Raw genomic sequence first — 20,846 nt, 5'->3', positions numbered from 1 at the left:
TGTGTGTGTGTGTATGTGTGTGTGCATGAAAGGGAAATACACAATGGTGTGTAGGAATATGGGAGTTCACGAAATAAAAAGCACACAGGAGAAAAGCAGAGTGCGCATGAAAATGCAGAGTGTGTGCAGTCTCAAGCTGTGAGTGAGTGAGAAAGACAGCAGAGTTGGGAGATAAATAGATATAGAGAGACAGAGACAGTGACACAGATAGAGTACCTTTAAGCCTTAAAAGTTGCCTGTCATTTTGTACCCAAAACGTTGTCTGTTACGTTTATTACACACCTTCCATATATCCCTGTTTCCAGTTTAGAACTCTGATCCTGTATTGAGGCTGGACCCTGACATAATATGACCATTAAGAAATACTTGCTCAGCACAGTGAAGTTTTGGGAGACAGAGTAAAGAAGAATGTTAACATACCTGGAAAACTGTTCTGTATCACACTGGAAATTCTTGTGGATTCACAGCACAATTATTTTCCTGAAAGTGTCCAGCTCTGTTGAAACTGAGTCATAGATTCTGGTTCATGATCCTGCTTACTTTCATTTTATTTGCAGGTGCAGTGTCTATCTGTACACATCACCTATGGGCATCATCCCTACTCACACAACCTGTTACCATCCCTGGGCCTTAGTATCTCTGGGTCTCAGAGGGTCCAGATCTAGAGTAACTCATTAGAGACATAGCAATTATCCAGGTCTTTCTAGAACCAATTTACTTCAGAGATCTCTAGTGGAAACCAATCATAGTCACCAATCATTATTTCCTACACTTAGGGGAAAATTTAATTTAAAGAACAACAGCCAACATAACAAAGAGGCAAATAGCAAAAGCAGAACAAAACAAGCATGAATAGATTCATACTCATTGTCTGTTCAGATAATGAACAAAGTTTCTGTTGATGGGAACCCAATTAGTAATGGGGGAAAGTGAGGATACTACCCCATGTTATCAGGAATTATTCTGATTATTAATGACTTAAAGTTTCTCACACAACATAAATTTGCACAAAAAATTAGTTTAGGTAAATGTCAGTAGTAGGTTCTCATCTGCACCCTGTGACTAGACAGAATTGAATGGCAGGGATGAATTCTTTCCCCTTGATTGGTCTTAAATCCAATTATACAGATGCTGGTTACTCCCAATATAAAAGTGCCACTATTGTAACACTGGGGAAACCTTCCTATGGTTGTCATTGTGGTTTCTAAACTTTACACTGGGTCATAAATATTGGTTGATTCCTGCCCCCCCCATGGCATCTTGCATGATATCTTCTAATACTGAGAACTAGTTCTAAAGTAAGGTGCTTCTGAATCAGTTCATGCTCAATTCTTCCAAGTCCTATGTGTTGTGTCTTTAACAATCAGATCTTACTTTCAATTTCTAGGAGGAAACCAAGGGTAACTATAATAGCCTCTTTGTTTGGTAGTCTATTGGATCTAGCTGACCAACAACTAAAAAGGAGATTTCTTATTTTTGGAATTGGGATTTTTGTTAGGCAGTCTATGTCCTTGTAAGGATCATTATCACACTATATTGCATAGCATCACTCCATTAAAAAATATATATATGGAATTTATGGAAATATATGAAATTAAAAAATATATACATATATTTGCAAGTAGGATTATATAATAATCTGTTTGCTTATAACCTTTTCAAACACCCTGAATTTTATTGATCTTTGTTTTATCTTTCTCTCTATTACCCTCCTTCCTCCTCAGTTAAAGTACTTCCCTTAATTTTTCCACATCTATGTTCACAGTGTCCATGCCTGATTCTCTCAGAAAATAATTGACACCAAGTCTTGTTCAGGTTTCAGGTTCAAGGGATCCCTTGTTTATGACTGGTAGGATTTCAAACTGATGCAGGAACAATGGAAAGCAGTCTGGAGAGATACCCAGGTATATAGAGTTTTTTCAGGACCCATCCCTAGGACCCATTGGCATGTACCTGAAGGAATCAATATACTACTGTAAAGTTACTTGCTGTCTTAGTAAGGGTATGAAGAGACACCGCAACTCTGGCCACTCTTATAAAGGAAAACATCTCTTTGGGGGCTTGCTACATCCTAACAACAGCGATGCTGAGAAAGAATGATGGCAATAATACAAATTCACACTGTCACCAAAAATAATACATTGGAAGAAACCTAAGCAGGGAAACTTTCTAGGTCTCTTCTCCAACCTAATATCCCCTTCTGCTTTTTTGACTTCTGCTGGTTCTTGAGGTTATGTACTCAAATCTGTATATTTGGAACTATGAAACAAAAATAAGAACGAATATGGAGCATTTGTCTTTCTTGGTCAGAGTTACAACAGTGTGTAATATTTTCCATTTCCAACCATTATTTGTAAGTTTCATGGTTTTTTCTATACATCAGAATAATTGTGCATCTGCACCATATTTTCATTTTCCATTTATCAGTTGAAGGACACTTAGGCTTATTTCATTTATAGCTATAGTGAATAGGGATGCAATGAACATGGCTAAGCTCACCTAGTGGTGTGAAACAATATGGCCTTCATAGACTCATACGGAGTGTCACTAATAGAAACTGTGTCCGTGTTGGTGTAGGTGGAGTAGGTGTCTGCTTGTTGGAGGAAGCATTTCACTGGGAGTGGGTTTTGAAGCTTCAGAAGCTCAATCCAGGCCTAGTGCCTCAGACTTTGCCTGCTGCCTAAGGAACCAGATGTAGAACTCTCAGCTCGGTCTCCAGCATCATGTCTGCCTCCAAACCAACATGCTTCCCACATGTTTGAGATTGTTCTGGACAGATTTTCATTCTCTTTAAAGAGTTTTGTGGTTTCAAGACTTATGTTGTCAATTGAGATCTTTCAGGCAAGAATAGAGTCAAAAATCTAAAACATACATGAACTAAGATGATTCAGGCATTCCATGTCTGAGTACATGTTCTAAAGAATGCAAAGCAACATGTAATGTAGAACCCCATATAAGTGTGCTTCTTGTCATATGATTGGTAGTTTTCATTTCATGACTCATCTATGTGCTCTCAGGCAGTTAGTAAATAAAGAATATCTTATGCATATACTCCATGGAATATTATTGTGTAATTAAAAAATAAAGTCATGCCATTTCCCAAGAAATGGAATAAAGAAAGTCTCGTTACAGCAAGTATGACAGACCTAGGAAGACAAGCATGAGCTGTTTCCTCCTGAGTGTGGAACCCAGCATTGAAACCCATAAAAACCCAACATTGACGTGTAATTATTAGGGAATATGACAGAAAAAAACCACACATACAGAGGAGAGGGAAGAAGTGAGAGTGAGAGGAGATATGGAAAATAGCATGCTAACTAAGATCAATGCATCTCATATATAAAAATATGATAATGAAATTTGTTTTTTATTAGATATATTCTTTACATTTCAAGTGATTTCCCCTTTCCTAGTTCCCTTCTCCCTTAAAGTTCCATAACCCCTCTCCACTCTCCCTGCTCCCCAACCAACCCCCTCCTGCTTCCCTGTTTTGGTATTTCTCTACATTGCTGCATTAAGCCTTTCCAGGATCAGGGGCCTCTCCTTCCCTCTTCTTGGACATTGTTTGATATGTGAATTGTGTCTTGGGTATTCCAAGCTTCTGGGCTAATATCCACTTATCAGTGAGTGCATACCATGTTTGTTTTTTTGTGATTGGGTTACCTCACTTAGGATGATATTTTCCACCCATTTGCCTAAGAATTTCATGAATTTATTGTTTTTAATAGCTGAGTAGTATTTCATGGTGTAAATATACCACATTTTCTGTATCATTCCTCCGTTGAGGGACATCTGGGTTCTTTCCAGCTTCTGGCTATTATAAATAGGGCTGCTATGAACATAGTGGAGCATGTGTCCTTATTACATGCTGGGGAATCCTCTGGGTATGTGCCCAGGAGTGGTATAACGGGGTCCTCCGGTAGTGTCATGCCCAGTTTTCTCAGCAACTGCCAGACTGATTTCCAGAGTGGTTGTACCAGCTTGCAATCCCACCAGCCGTAGAGGAGTATTTCTCTTTCTCCACATTCTTGCCAGTACATGCAATCTCCTTGGTTTTTGATCTTAGCCATTCTGACTGGTGTGAGGTAAAATCTCAGGGTCGTTTTGATATGTATTTCCCTGAAGACTAAGGATGTTGAACATTCCTTTAGGTGCTTCTCAGACATTCCATACTCCTCAGGTTAAAATTCTTTGTTTAGCTCTGTACCCCATTTTTTGGAAGGGTTGTTTGGTTTTCTGGAGTCTAACTTCTTGAGTTCTTTGTGTATAGTGGATATTAACCCTCTGTCGAATGTAGGGTTTGTAGCATTTTTTTCCCAATTTGTTGTTTTACGTTTTGTCCCATTGACAGTGTCCTTTGCCTTACAGAAACTTTGTAATTTTTATGAGGTCCCATTTGTCAACTCTTGATCTTAGAGCACAAGCTATTGGTGTTCTGTTCTGTAAACTTTTCCCAGTGCCCAGGTGCTTGAGGTTCTTTCCCAGTTTCTTTTCTATTAGTTTCATTGTGTCTGGGTTTATGTGGAGGTCGTTGATCCACATGGACTTGAGCTTTGTACAAGGAAATAAGAATGGATAGATTTGCTTTGTTCTGCATGCTAACTGCCACCTGAACCAGCACCATTTTTTGAAAAGGCTATCGTTTTTCCCACTGGATGGTTTGAGCTCCTTTGTCAAAGATCAAGTGACTAAAGCTGTGTGGGTTCAATTCTGGGTCTTCAATTCTATTCCATTGATCTATCTGCCTGTCACTGTACCAATACCATTCAGTTATCAGTATTGCTCTGTAGTACTGCTTGATGTCCTGGATAGTGATTCCCCCAGAAATTCTTTTATTGTTGAGAATAGTTTTAGCTATTCTGGGTTTTTTGTTATTCCAGATGAATTTGAGAACTACTCTAATGCTATGAAAAATGAGTTGGAATTTTGATGGATATTGCATTGAATCTGTAGATTGCTTTTGGAAAGATGTCCATTTTTACAATATTAATCCTGCCAAAGCAGGAGCATGGGAGATTTTTTCCATCTTCTGAGGTCTTCTTTGATTTCTGTCCTCAGAGAATTGAAGTTCTTGTCATACATATCTTTCATATGTTTGGTTAGAGTCACACCAAGATACTTTATATTGTTTGTGGCTATTGTGAAGGGTGTAGTCTCCCTAATTTCTTTCTCAGCCTGTTTATCCTTTGAGTATAGGAAGGCCACTGAGTTAATTTTATATCCAGCCACTTTGTTGAAGTTGTTTATCAGCTGTAGGAATTCTCTAGTAAAGTTTTTGGGGTTGCTTAAGTATACTATCATATCATCTGCAAATAGTGATAGTTTGACTTCTTCCTTTATAATTTGAATACCTTTGACCTCCTGTTGTTGTCTAATTGCTCTGAGCCAGAACTTCAAGTACTTTATTGAATTGATATGGTAACCTTGTCTAGTCCCTGATTTTAGTGGGATTGCTTCAATTTTCTCTCCATTTAGTTTGATGTTGGCTACTCATTTGTTGTATATTGCTTTTACTATGTTCAGGTATGGGCCTTGAATTCCCGTTCTTTCCAAGACTATTAACATGAAATTATGCTGAATTTTGTCAAATACTTTTTCAGCATCTAATGAAATGACCATTTGGATTTTTTCTTTGATTTTGTTTATGTAGTGGATTACATTGATGGACTTTTGTGTATTGGACCATCCCTGAATCCCTGGGATGAAGCCTACTTGACTGTGTTGAATGTTGATTTTGATATATTCTTGGATTCATTTGACAATTATTTTATTGAGTATTTTTGCATTGATATTCATAAGGGAAACTGGTCTGAAGTTCTCTTTATTTGTTGGAGCTTTGTGTGGTTTTGATATCAGCATAATTGTGGCTTCATTGAATGAGTTGGGCAGTGTTCCTTCTGTTTCTATTTTGTGAAATAGTTAGAAGAGTATTGGTGTTAGGTCTTTGAACATCTGATAGAATGCTGCACTAAAATCATCTGGTCCTGTGATTCTTTTGGTTGGGAGACTTTTAATGACTACTTCTACTTTAGTGGTTATGGGACTGTTTGTATGGTCTATCTGATTTTGATTTAACTATGGTATCTGGAATCTGTCTAGAAACTGTCCATTTTATCCAGATTTTCTAGTTGTGTTGAGTATAAGCTTTTGTAGTAGTATCTGATGATCTTTTTGAATTTCCTCAATTTTCATTGTTATAGCTCCCTTTTCATTTCTGATTTGTTAATTTGGATACTGTCTCTGTGTCCTCTGGTTAGTCTGGTTAAGGGTTTATCTATCTTGTTGATTTTCTCAAAGAACCAGCTCCTGGTTTTGTTGATTCTTTGTATAGTTCTTTTTGTTTCTACTTGGTTGATTTCAGCTGTGAGTTTGATTATTTCTCGTTGTCTACTCCTCTCGGGTTTATAATCTTCTTTCTGTTCTAGAGCTTTCAGTTGTGATGTTGAGGTGCTAGCATATGCTCTCTCCAGTTTCTTTTCGGCAGCACTCAGAGCTATGAGCTTTCTTCTTACCACTGCTTTCATTGTGCCCCTTAAGTTTGGGTATGTTGTGCCATTATTTTCATTGAATTTTAAAAAGTCTTTGATTTCTTTACTCATTTCTTCCTTGACCAAGTTATCTTTGAATAGAGTATTGTTGAGTTTCCATGTGTATGTAGGATTTCTGTTGTTTTTGTTGGTATTGAAGACCAGCCTTAATCCATAGTGATGTAATAGTAGGCATGGGATTATTTTAATCTTCTTACATCTGTTGAGGTCTGTTTGTGACCAATTATATGGTCAATTTTGGAGAAGGTACCATGAGGTGCTGATAAGAAGGTATATTCTTTTGATTTAGGATGAACTGTTTTATAGATATATGTTAAATCCATTTGGTCCATAACTTCTGTTAATTTCTCTGCGTCTGTGTTTAGTTTGTTTTTCTGATTGATGAGAGTGGGGTGTTGAAGCCACCGACAATTATTGTATGAGGTGCAATGTGTGCTTTGAGCTTTAATAAAGTTTCTTTTATGAATGTGGGTACCCATGCATTTGCAGCATAGATGTTCAGAATTGAGAGTTCTTTGTAGATTTTTCCTTTGATGTGTATGAAGTGCCCTTTCTTATCATTTTTGATGACTTTTGGTTGAAAGTCACTTTTATCTTGTTTCCTGAAACTATTTGCTTGGAACATTGTTTTCCAGTGTTTTACTCTGAGTTAGCATTTGTCTTTGACACTGAGGTGCGTTCCCTGTATGCAGCAAAATATTGGATACTATTTACGTAGGTCTGTTACTCTATGTCTTTTTAATGGGGAATTGAGTCTATTGATGTTAAGAGATATTAAGGAATAGTGATTGTTGCTTTCTGTTATTTTTATGTTATTTTTGTTTCTGTGGTTATCCTCTTTTGAGTTTGTTGAAACAAGATTACTTTCTTGCTTTTTTCCCTTATTTTGTTGTCCTTTTCCATCTATTATCCTTTGTAGGGCTGGATTTGTGTTAAGATATTGTGGGCAGAAGGAGAGAAGCCCGTCGGCCATATTCGCTGCCTGCCGGGACAGAAAAGGGTCACTAGGTACTGTATAACCCTGAGCTTTAGATCTCTGGTGGTGCAAACTGCCAGGGGTCTGCGGTCTGCCTGCGCCAAGGAACTGAGCACATAGGCGGCTTGTCTGCCAGCCCGCAGGGCGTGGGGCCTGGGTACTGCCCAGAGAGCAGCAGAGGAAAGATTCCCTGTGGCCATATTCGCTCCCAGCTGGGACAGAAAAGCATCACTAGGTACTGGATCACCCTGAGCTTTAGATCTCTGGGGGTGCAAATCTCCAAGGGTCTGCCTGTACTCAGGAACTGAGCACATATGCGGTTCATCTGCAAGCCAGTCTATTGCGGGACCTGTGTCCTATGTGAGAATCAACAGAGGGAGTGACCCTCCCCCCCCCCCCCCCGCCCACCACACCATCTTCTCTCCATGATAGAGCAGACAGAGAACACCTGGTTGACCTTGACAACCTAAGTATAACATTGCTTGAGGCAAGACTGAGCAGGGCTCCAAAGGCACAAAAGAGGAAGGCAGCATATCAGTAATCTGTGCCAGAGGAAATCCAGTCATCCAGTGTTGCAGAAATAATCTTAAAGATCCACAGTAGGTTGAAGCACCAGCCAGTGACAATAAGACCATTTAACACCTGGGAGAAACAGATGGCTAAAGGCAAATGTAGGAACATTACTAACAGAAACCAAGGCATTATGGCAGCATCTGAACCCAATTCGCCTTTAACAGCCCCATCACACCAGAAAAACAAGATTTGGATTTAAAATCACTGGTCATGATGCTGGTACAGGAATACATGAAGGACATACTTAAAGAAATTCAGGAGTAAATGGATCAAAATTAGAAGCCCTTACATGGGAAACACAAAAATCATTGAAAGAAATCCAGGAGAATACAAATCCCAATAATGAGGAAACGCAAAAATCACTTAAAGAAATACAGGAGAACTTTGGTCAACAGGCTGAGGTCATGAAAGAGGAAACACAAAAATCTCTTAAAGAATTACAGGAAAGCACAAACAAGCAAGTGAAGGAGCTAAGCAAAACCATCCAGGATCTAAAATCAGAAGTAGAAACAACTAAGAAAGCACAAAGGGAGACAACTTTGGAGATAGAAAACCTTGGGAAGAAATCAGGGGACATAGATGCAAATATCAACAACAGAATACAAGAGATAGAAGAAGGAATCTCAGATGCTGAAGATACCGTAGAAACCATGGACTCAACAGTTAAAGAAAATGCAAAATGCAAAAAGCTTGTAACCCAAAACATCCAGGAAATTCAGGACACAATGAGAAGACTAAACCTAAGGATTATAAGCATAGATGAGAGTGAAGATTTACAACTTAAAGGGCCAGCAAATATCTTCAACAAAATTATGGAAGAAAAGTTCCCTAACCTAAAGAGAGAGATGCCCATGAATATACAAGAAGCCTACAGAACTCCAAACAGACTGGACCAGAACAGAAATACCTCCCGTTACATAATAATCAAAACACCAAATTGTACTAAACAAAGAAAGAATACTTAGGGCAGTAAGCGAAAAAGGGCAAGTAACATATAAAGGAAGACCTATCAGAATTATGCCAGATTTCTCATCAGAGACCATGAAAACTAGAAGATTCTGGGCAGAGCTCATGAAGACTCTAAGAGAACACAAATGCCAGCCAAAACTACTATACCCAGCAAAACTCTCAATTACTATAGATGGAGAAACCAAGATATTCCATGACAAAACCAAATTTACACAATATCTTTCCACAAACCCAGCCCTACAAAGGATAATAGGGGGGAAACACCATTACAACGAGGGAAACTATACCCTGGAAAAAGCAGGATATTAAGCTTCTTTCATCAAACCCAATGAAGATAACCACACACCTATAAAATTAAAATCAAAAATGATAGGAAGCAATAACCACTACTCCTTAATATCTCTTAACATCAATGGACTCAATTCCCCAATAAAAAGACATAGACTGACATTTCCAGGTCCTGCAAGAGGCCAGAGGGGCACCCATGAGGCCAGCTGGGAGGAGTCAGTGTGCTCTGGGGAGTCCAGCAGGCCCTGGTGGGAGCCTTCAGGTGTCTGCTTCGGGATCTGAACAGCCTGGGTCACAGCACTCAGTCTCTAGGAAGTACAAGAGGCCTGGTGTTCACCTGGAGGCAGACTGGGAACACACAGCTTGCTTATGAACATCGATGCAAAAATACTCAATAAAATTTTTGCCAACTGAATCCAAGAACACATCAAAACGATCATCCACCATGATCAAGTAGGCTTTATCCCGGGAATGCAGGGTTGGTTCAATATACGGAAATCCATCAATGCAATCCACTACATAAACAAACTCAAAGAACAAAACCACATGGTCATTTCATTGAATGCTGAAAAAGCATTTGACAAAATTCAGCATCCTTTCATGCTTAAAGTCTTGGAGAGAACAGGAATTCAAGGCCCATACCTAAACATAGTAAAAGCAATATACAGCAAACCGGTAGCCAGCATCAAACTAAATGGAGAGAAACTTGAAGCAATCCCACTGAAATCAGGGACCAGACAAGGCTGCACCCTTTCTCCTTATCTTTTCAATATTGTACTTGAGGTACTAGCTCAGGCAATTCGACAACATAAGGAGGTCAAAGGGATCCAAATTGGAAAGGAAGAAGTCAAACTATCATTATTTGCAGACAACATGATAGTCTACCTAAGTGACCCAAAAAACTCCACTAGAGAGCTCCTACAGCTGATAAACAACTTCAGCAAAGTGGCAGGTTATAAAATCAACTCAAGCAAATCAGTGGCCTTCCTATACTCAAAGGATAAGCAGGCTGAGAAAGAAATTAGGGAAATGACCCCCTTCACAATAGCAACAAACAGTATAAAGTATCTTGGGGTGACTCTTACCAAACATGTGAAAGATCTGTATGACAAGAACTTCAAGACTCTGAAGAAGGAAATGGAAGAAGACCTCAAAAAATGGGAAAACCTCCCATGCTCATGGATTGGTAGAATCAATATAGTTAAAATGGCCATTTTGCCAAAAGCAATATACAGATTCAATGCAATATCCATCAAAATCCCAACTCAATTCTTCACAGAGTTAGAAAGAGCAATTATCAAATTCATCTGGAAGAACAAAAAACCCAGGATAGCTAAAACTATTCTCAGCAACAAAAGAAAGTCTGGGGGAATCAGTATCCCTGACCTCAAGCAATACTACAGAGCAATAGTGTTAAAAACTGCATGGTATTGGTACAGTGATAGGCAGGAGGATCAATGGAACAGGATTGAAGATCCAGAAATGAACCCACACACGTATGGCCACTTGATCCTCGACAAAGAGGCTGAAAACATCCAATGGAAAAAAGATAGCCTTTTCAACACATGGTGCTGGTTCAACTGGAGGTCAGCATGCAGAAGAATGCGAATTGATCCATCCTTGTCTCCTTGTACTAAGCTCAACTCCTAATGGATCAAGGACCTCCACATAAAGCCAAACACTCTGAAGCTAATAGAAAAGAAACTGGGGAAGAGCCTTGACGACATCGGTACAGGGAGAAAGTTTCTGAACAGAACACCAATAGCATATGCTCTAAGATCAAGAATTGACAAATGGGACCTCATAAAATTACAAAGTTTCTGTAAGGCAAAGGACACCATCAAGAGGACAAATCGGCAACCAACAAATTGGGAAAAGATCTTCACCAATCCTACATCAGATAGAGACCTAATATACAATATATATAAAGAACTCAAGAAGTTAGACTCCAGAAAACCGAACAACCCTATTAAAAAATGTGGTACAGAGTTAAACAAAGAATTCTCACCCGAAGAACTTTGGATGGCGGAGAAGCATCTTAAAAAAATGCTCAACTTCATTAGTCATTAGGGAAATGCAAATCAAAACAACCCTGAGATTTCATCTTACACCAGTCAGAATGGCTAAGATTAAAAATTCAGGAGACAGTAGGTGTTGGAGAGGGTGTGGAGAAAGAGGAACACTCCTCCACTGCTGGTGGGGTTGCAAATTGGTACAGCCACTCTGGAAATCAGTCTGGCGGTTCCTCCGAAAACTGGGCACCTCACTTCCAGAAGATCCTGCTATACCACTCCTGGGCATATACCCAGAGGATTCCCCACCATGTAATAAGGATACATGCTCTACTATGTTCATAGCAGCCCTATTTATAATTGCCAGATGCTGGAAAGAACCCAGGTATCCCTCAACAGAAGAGTGGATGCAAAAAATGTGGTATAACTACACAATGGAGTACTATTCATTCATTAGAAACAATGAATTCATGAAATTCTTAGGCAAATGGATGGAGCTAGAGAACATCATACTAAGTGAGGTAACCCAGACTCAAAAGGCGAATCATGGTATGCACTCACTAATAAGTGGATATTAACCTAGAAAACTGGAATACCCAAAACATAATCCACACATCAAATGAGGTACAAGAAGAAAGGAGGAGTGGCCCCTTGTTCTGGAAAGACTCAATGAAGCAGTATTCGGCAAAACCAGAACGGGGAAATGGGAAGGGGTGGGTGGGAGGACAGGGGAAGAGAAGGGGGCTTATGGGACTTTCGGGGAGTGGGGGGCTAGAAAAGGGGAAATCATTTGAAACGTAAATAAATTATATCGAATAAAAAAAATTAAAAAAAAACCCCAGAAAACAAACAAACAAAGAAAAAAAGAACTTCCCGTTGGAGTCATAAAGGTCTTTCAAGTACATATAAAAAAAATCATTATATCCTGCTACAAAAGCCTATACTCAACACAACTGGAGAATATGGAGGAAATGTACACTTTCCTAGACAGATATCCGACACCAAATCTAAATCAGGATCAAATAGATCCCATAACACCTGAAGAAATAAAAGTGTCATAGAAAGTCTCCCAACCAAAAACAGCATGGGACCAGATGGCTTCAGTGCAGAATTCTATCAGACCTTCATAGAAGACCTAACACCAATACTCTTCAAACTATTCCACAAAAGAGAAACAGAAGGAACTCCACCCAACTCGTTCTATGAAGCCACAATTAAGCTGATACCAAAACCACACAAAGATCCAACAAAGAAAGAGAACTTCAGGCCAATTTCTCGTATGAATATTGATGCAAAAATACTCAATAAAATTCTTGCCAACCGAATCCAAGAACACATCAAAATGATCATCCACCATGATCAAGTAGGCTTCATCCCAGGGATGCAGGGATGGTTCAATATAAGGAAATCCATCAATGCTATCCACTACATAAACAAATTCAAAGAAAAAAACCATATGATCATCTCATTAGATGCAGAAAAAGCATTTGACAAAATTCAGCATCCTTTCATGCTAAACGTCTTGGAAAGAACAGGAATTCAAGGCCCATACCTAAACATCGTTAAAGCAATATACAGCAAACCGGTAGCCAACATCAAACTAAACGGAGAGAAACTTGAAACAATCCCACTAAAATCAGGGACTAGACAAGGCTGTCCTCTCTCTCCATATCTTTTCAATATAGTACTTGAAGTTCTAGCTAGAGCAATTAGACAACATAAGGAGGTCAAGGGGATACAAATTGGAAAGGAAGAAGTCAAATTATCCACCAGAAGTCAAGTTCTCCACCAGAGAACTCCTACAGCTGATAAACAACTTCAGCAAAGTGGCTGGTTATAAAATCAACTCAAGCAAATCAGTTGCCTTCCTATACTCAAAGGATAAGCAGACTGAGAAAGAAGTTAGGGAAATGACACCCTTCATAGTAGCCACAAACAATATAAAGTATCTTGGTTTGACTCTAACCAAACAAGTGAAAGATCTATATGACAAGAACTTCAGGTCTCTGAAGAAGGAAATCGAAGAAGACCTTAGAAAATGGAAAAATCTGCCATGCTCATGGATCGGCAGGATTAATATAGTTAAAATGGCCATCTTGCCAAAAGCAATCTACAGATTCAATGCAATCCCCATCAAAATCCCAACTCAGTTCTTCACAGAGTTAGAAAATGCAATTCTCAAATTCATCTGGAATAACAAAAAACCCAGGATAGCTAAAACTATTCTTAAGAACAAAAGAAATTCTGGGGGAATCAGTATCCCTGACTTCAAGCAATACTACAGAGCAATAGTATTAAAAACTGCATGGTATTGGCACAGTGACAGACAAGTGGACCAATGGAATAGAATTGAAGATCCAGAATTGAACCCACACACCTATGGTCACTTGATCTTTGACAAAGGAGCCAAAAACATCCAGTGGAAAAAAGTGCTTGTTCAATTGGAGGTCAGCATGCAGAAGAATGCGAATTGATCCATTCTTATCTCCATGTACTAAACTTCACTCCAAGAGGATCAAGGACCTCCATGTAAAACCAGACACACAGAAACTAATAGAAAAGAAAGTGCGGAAGACCCTGGGGGACAAGGGCACAGGGGAAAAGTTCCTGAACAGATCACCAATAGCTTATGCTCTAAGATCAAGAATTGACAAATGGGACCTCATAAAATTACAAAGTTTCTGTAACGCAAAGGACACTGTTAAAAGGACAAAACGGCAACCATCTAATTGGGAAAGGATATTCACCAACCCTACATCTGATAGGGGGCTAATATCCAATATATACAAAGAACTCAAGAAGTTCGACCCCAGGGAACCAAATAACCCTATTAAAAATGGGGTACAGATCTAAATAAAGAATTTTCATCTGAAGAAATTCGGATGGCCGAGAGGCACCTTAAGAAGTGCTCAACATCATTAGTCATTAGGGAAATGCAAATCAAAACAACCCTGAGATTTCTCGTTACACCAGTCAGAATGGCTAAGGTCAAAAACTCAGGAGACAGCAGGTGTTGGCGAGGATGTGGAGAAAGAGGAACACTCCTCCACTGCTGGTAGGGCTGTAAGATGGTACAACCACTTTGGAAATCAGTCTGGAATTTCCTCAGAAAACTGGACATGACACTTCCGGAGGACCCCGCTATACCTCTCCTGGGCATATTAGGACAGCCTTACACCAGAAATTCCCAGATGATGAAAGGCAAGCACAAGAACACTACTAACAGAAAACAAAACTACATGGCATCATCAGAACCCAGTTCCCCTACCACAGCAATTCCTGGATAACCCAATCCCCCGGAAAAAGCAAGATTTATATTTAAAATCACATCTCATGTAGCTGATAGAGGACTTTAAGAAGCACATAAATAATTCCCTTAAGGAAATACAGGAGAACTCAGAGAAACAAGTAGAAGCCCTTAAAGAGGAAACACAAAAAAATCCTTTAAAGAATTACAGGAAAATACCACCAAACAGGTAAAAGAGCTGAACAAAACCTCCTAGGATCTAAAAATAGAAGTAGAAAAAAAAAGAAATCACAAAGGGAGACAACTCTGGAGATAGCCTAGGAAAGAAATCAGGAGATGCAAGCATTTACAACAGAATGCAAGAGAAAGAAGAGAAAATCTCAGGTACAGAAGATACCATAGAAAACATTGACACAACAGTTAAAGAAAATGCAAAATGCAAAAATCTCCTAACCCAAAACATCCAGGAAATTCAGGATACAATGAGAAGACAAAATACAAGGATCATAGGTATCGAAGAGAGTAAAGATTTCCAGCTTAAAGGGCCAGCAAATATCTTCAACAAAATTATAGAAGAAAACTTCCCTAACCTAAAGAAAGAGGTGCCCATGAACATACAAGAAGCCTACAGAACTCCAAGTAGATTGGACCAGAAAAGAAATTCTTCCTGTCACATAATAATCAAAACACCAAATGTACTAAACAAAGAAAGAATACTAAAAGCAATAAGGTAAAAATGTCAAGTAACATATAAAGGCAGACCTATCAGAATTACAGCAGACTTCTCGCCAGATACTATAAAAGGTCCTGGGCAGATTTCATACAGATCCTAAGAGAACACATGCCAGCCCAGACTAATATACCCAACAAAACTCTCAATTACCATAGATGGAGAAAGCAAGATATTACATGACAAAAACAAATTTACACAATATTTTATCTCAAATCCAGCCTTACAAAAGATAATAGATGGAAAATGACAACACATGGAGGTAAGCTACACCCTAGAAAAAGCAAGAAAATAATCTTCTTTCAACAATCCCAAAAGAAGATAAACACACAAACATAAAAATAACATAAAAAATAACAGGAAACAATAATTACTATTCTTTAATATCTCTTAACATGAATGTACTCAATTCCCCAATATATTGACATAGACTAACAGACTGCATAGGTAAATAGGACCCAATATTTTGCTGCATACAGGGAATGCATCTCAGTGTCAAAGGCAAAACCCTCAGAGTAAAGGGCTGGAAAACTATTTTCCAAGCAAACGGTCCCAGGAAATGAGCTGGAATAGCCATTATAATGTTACATAAAATCGACTTCCAACCCAAAGTGATCAAAAATAAAAGGATGAACACTTCGTGCACATCAAAGGAAAAGTCTACCAAGAAGAACTATCAATTCTAAACATCAATGCTCAGAATACAAGGGCATCCACATTCATAAAAGAACTCTTTATTCTTTAGTTTGTGAAACAGAAGCTTTTCTACCTCCTTGAGACTGTCACAAGAGTAAAATCAAGCCATCAACTAGAAACAGATGTTTTACAAAGTAAAATATAAACATACATTAGACCTTATAAGATTCTATCTCTTTTTCTTTTTTTACCTTGCTCCTAGAGAAGTTAATTGAATTGTTCCCATTTATCAATCAATTCCAAATTAAGACAAATTTTATACAAATGACAATTGTACAAAATGATTCTAACAAATTTGTTCAGACTTGTCAGAAAAGATAACATAGGTATATGGTGAATATGAGGAGTCAAGAAAAAAAAAATCAAAATCAGTGTTTGAGTACCAGTAGGAAATTATAGAAAGAAGCAGGGTAGTGAACATATTTCATTCTTATCCAGTGTCATGAATCCACTGCTTAAACTATTTTAACTGTTACATGAGTGAACACAGAAATCAAGGTAAAATGATAAATTTTTGCAGCAAGCTGAGTGGAGACCATATTAGACAATACCTGGATATGTATCAGACAATATGCATTTCCAGGATTGTTTATGCAAGATAAGGAGTGAATTGTAGCCAGATCTAAAAGACAACCTTTCCTACTTTGGCCACTCTGCTAAACTCCCTCTCTTTCATGTATTGAACAGTTTTGTAGCATATTCTTTCATGTAGTTCCTATGACAATGGATAATATCTGATACAAAATGTTTACCTCAATACATTTATTACAATCCCAAGTGCTACCATTACAAAGAATTTTTATTGCAGGTAACTCTTATAAGGACCATCTTCATGTCTTTATTCCTCAGAATGTAGATGAAATGACCTGATGCCCTACAATGGCTAGATAGCTAGGAACCATAGACTGAATAGAGGAGAGACCTAGGGTAGAACCAAACATTAATGGAGAAAAGTCAATGAAATAATTCCTAATGATATTATGCTGTGCACATATATTAGTGCCTTGTCCAGGTATTATCAGATAGAATTCTTCTGGCACCAGATGGAGGAGATTCAGAGACCCACAGGAAATCATTATGCAGAAAGACAGTGTAAGTTGAAGTATTCCATTGTGTCTCCCTCCTCAGAGACAGGTGAACCCTGTGGAAGAGGGGAAGGAAAGATTATAGGAGTCAAAGGAGTTGGAAGATACCAGGATAACATGGTCCCAGAAAATTAAGTAAACAATTGCTCACATGGGCTCCCAAAGCCTGAAAACCCAAGCATGGGTCCTGCAGGAGGTCTCTACCAGGTCCTCTGTCTATAAATTAGGACTGTTATCTTGGTGTTTTTGTGGGACTACAAACAGTGGTTTCTGGTTTATCTCTGAATCTTTTGTCTGATCTTAAGAGTCTGTTCCTCCTGTTCTGCTGTCTTGGGTATCTTCAATATGAGAGCTTTCACCTTTTATTATTGTATCTTGTTTTGTGGTATTTAGTTCTCCTCTCTTGGAGGTCAGTTGTTTTCAAATGAGGAAAGGGAGAGGGAGTTAATTTGGGGTAGGGGATATAGAAAAGACTAAGAGGAGTGGAGGGAGAGGAAACTGTGGCTGGTATGTATTGTGCGACAGAAGAATCTGTTTTATGTAACTTTAAAAAGAATGTAAGGAATAGAATCTGATGAAACATTAGTTCTTACCTTATGATTTTCTAGAATTAAATATTCAAGGCTTAGGAGGACTTTACTGAGTCACCAAGGTCCCTTTCCCTAACTGAACTACTTTATAAAACTTCCTTTTGCAAATGCAGTATGCTTTTGTATGTAGGTCCCTTTTGAAGAATACATTTTGTAATATTAATATCAATGTATTCACTAAAATTTAAGTAAAAATCTCAGTGTGGCCATTATAAAGATTTTTTTCTTGATAAAGACTCTTAAAAGGGCCTCTAGTATATCTCTGTTCCTCAGGCTGTAGATGAAAGGGTTCAGCATGGGAGTCACCACTGTGTACATCATGGCCATGGAAGCCTCCTTTACTGTAAAGTTATTAGCTGATGGGCATAAGTAGAGACCAATAATTGTCCCATAGAACAGTGAGACCACAGACAGGTGGGATCCACAGGTGGAGAAGACCTTGTGGATGGCCCGAGTAGATGAAACCTTTAGAATGGAGGAGACAATTTGTACATAGGACACAACAATGAGTAAGAATGGGATAACAATAAGGGTCCCTCCCAAGAAAAATATCACAAGTTCATTTATATAAATATCAGAACAGGCCAACTTGAGCAGGGCAGATATGTCACAGAAAAAGTGGTGAATCACATTGTCTTCACAAAATGACAACCTTTCCAAAAGTAGGGTGTGCAACATGGAATTCAGCATGGAAAACATCCAGGACAGCAGCACCAGACACACACAGAGTCTGGGACTCATGATGCTGGTGTAGTGAAGGGGAAGGCAGATGGCCACATAGCGGTCATAGGCCATGACCACAAGGAGGAAGATTTCCAGGCTTGCAAACAGATTTAAAAAGTACATTTGTGTCAGGCAACCTGCATAGGAGATGGATGTGTCCTGGCTCTGCATGCTCTGCAGCAACTTGGGCATTGTGACAGAGGAAAAGCAGAGATCAGAGAAGGACAAGTTGCTGAGAAACAAGTACATGGGTGTGTGGAGATGGGAGTCCAGGTGAATGAGGATGATGATGATGAGGTTCCCCAGAACAGTGGTGAGGTACATGGCCAAGAACAGGGCATAGAACAGGTGCTGGTGCTCTGGTGGGATGGGCAGGCCCAGGAGGAGGAACTGGGAGATGACAGTCTGGTTGTTCTTTATCATTCTTCTTCTCCAGTATCCTAATGAGAAAACATCAGATCCTTTAAAATAAACAATCAACATATATCTAGGGTATGTATTCTACAACAATAGATCTGTACATCTTCATAGAAATTATAATTTCAAAACTCCAAATGTCTGTACTGATTAAAATTATTAGTGATTATTCTTAACTTTTCTTTAACAGATTTCTATTCCCAATCATTTTCTAAATACCACTAAGAACTTTTACTGAGAGAAAATATTGACCCTTTTGCTTCTTGCTTAATTGTTGTTTGTAATTTGCTCTATGCAATTTTATACTTTGATACTTTTGATGAATTTGGATAATCTTTGTCAACACAATCTAATATAAATTTTAAGAAATCTCGTCAAGTCCAGTGTGTTATATTATGATTTCAAAATGGGACCTGCATGTCTCTATAACATACAGATTTCTTCTTCACCATAACTAATCATCTTCTTCCCATTGCATGTATGATAGGCATCAAGTTCAAAAACCCCATCTGAAAGTCATGCTGTCACTTTATTATTTCCCAAAGCATTCCTTTTTCTTCTACCATTCCAGTCTCCCATAGAAAAGCAAAAGCCAATAAGATTTTCATCAGAAATCTATGAATTTAGATCCATTCTTTCTTTAACTTGAACTGCTGTCACTCATTAAACAAAGTCTCTTCTCCATTTTTCTTCTATTAAATCCATTCTTCTCTATGAGATTTTATCAGGACCTCATCTTATCTTTACTGGAATACCGAAGCCGACTCAGTTCATGTCCATGTTCTCCTGCCGCCAGAACCATCTCTTCACCATCTTTCATTTACTCTGTGGCATTTGCACAGAGGAGTTCATTCACATTTTTTTTGGATTTATTCTTCAGATTACCACTGTTGCTATGAGGATAAGGACAAAGCTCCTATCAGGGACACAAATACTCTTTCATTATCTTACAGTGTCAGTGGTACATCCCATGTGGTCCCACATGCTTTCCTCATCATTCAATGCTGGGTCAATCCCTTCACAACCCACAGTTTAGAGTTGTTGTTTGCTATCCTATCACTTCCTTTTCTCCCTTTTTACTTAATTTTGTTCATCCTCACTCATATGTCATATTTATTGCTTATTATATACACAGATAAATTTACCCTGTCCTTCCATACTATGTGAGACCCTCAGCCATGCTATGAAGCATGAAGCTATGAAGCATGGCTGAGGGTATTATAGCCCATGTACTTAATACTTTGATTATGATTTAAACTATCTTTTCATCAATTGTAAAGTGCATGCAGGAAAGGACACATATGCCTTCATTCCATTTGGTTGTTTACAATCATTCATAATCTGTAATTATATCATGTTACATGAATTTGGCCAGTTAATATTTGTTCTTTGCAGCTAGAAATGATTTGATCAACCTCAGTGCAGAAAAATTCACGTTGAAATATACTTGAGTGTAGAAAAATTCACGTTTAAATATACTTGAATACTTAACACTAAGTTTTACACTCCATAATAAATGAGAGATCTAATGGTTGTTTTCAGTGTTAGGGTTAAAGATTTGTTTCACTTATCAGAAGTATCAATAATTAGAAATCATATCCATAAGCTTTAATCCTCAAAATGTAATTGATTATGATATGGAACACTAATAGGATGAAATATTTATAAATTATAAAAATAAGCAACAAATTACTTTGACTCTTCATTTGAGTTATTCCTCAGACATTTATTCTATATATGATGATTAATTTATGTATCAAATATGCTAATTCTAATGTTAATTTTAAATAATTCTATTTGATATGCAGATATTCTCTAAATGTTATTAGAATGTATGGACCTTGAGTAAATAAGAAACATTCCATCACATGATGAGCTTCATACAATCAGATGATGAAGGATTTAGGTGGAAAAATACAGTTCTCTACAGAAAAAAATTTCATCTTCTCCCTTAGATACAAGTCTTTAACCTCTACTCTTCTCAGGGACTCC

The 20,846-nt window shown here is 38.2% G+C and overlaps 1 protein-coding gene across 1 annotated transcript; it reads right to left on the bottom strand.

The window, feature by feature from the left end:
• Positions 1-17,891: 17,891 nt before the first annotated feature.
• Positions 17,892-18,860, bottom strand: LOC127694391 (olfactory receptor 1468-like). The gene has a single exon (XM_052195936.1). It carries the CDS (start codon positions 18,858-18,860, stop codon positions 17,892-17,894), a length of 969 nt encoding a protein of 322 aa, XP_052051896.1.
• Between the last annotated feature and the right edge of the window lie 1,986 nt (positions 18,861-20,846).

The sequence above is a fragment of the Apodemus sylvaticus genome, chromosome 10, assembly GCF_947179515.1.
Source record: "Apodemus sylvaticus chromosome 10, mApoSyl1.1, whole genome shotgun sequence".
Classification (NCBI taxonomy): Eukaryota; Metazoa; Chordata; class Mammalia; order Rodentia; family Muridae; genus Apodemus; species Apodemus sylvaticus.
This window is presented reverse-complemented; position numbering and strand designations above follow the sequence as displayed.

What these genes read in the sequence shown, in the direction of transcription:
- LOC127694391 (XM_052195936.1), bottom strand. Translation starts at nt 18,860, where the DNA reads ATGATAAAGAACAACCAGACTGTCATCTCCCAGTTCCTCCTCCTGGGC.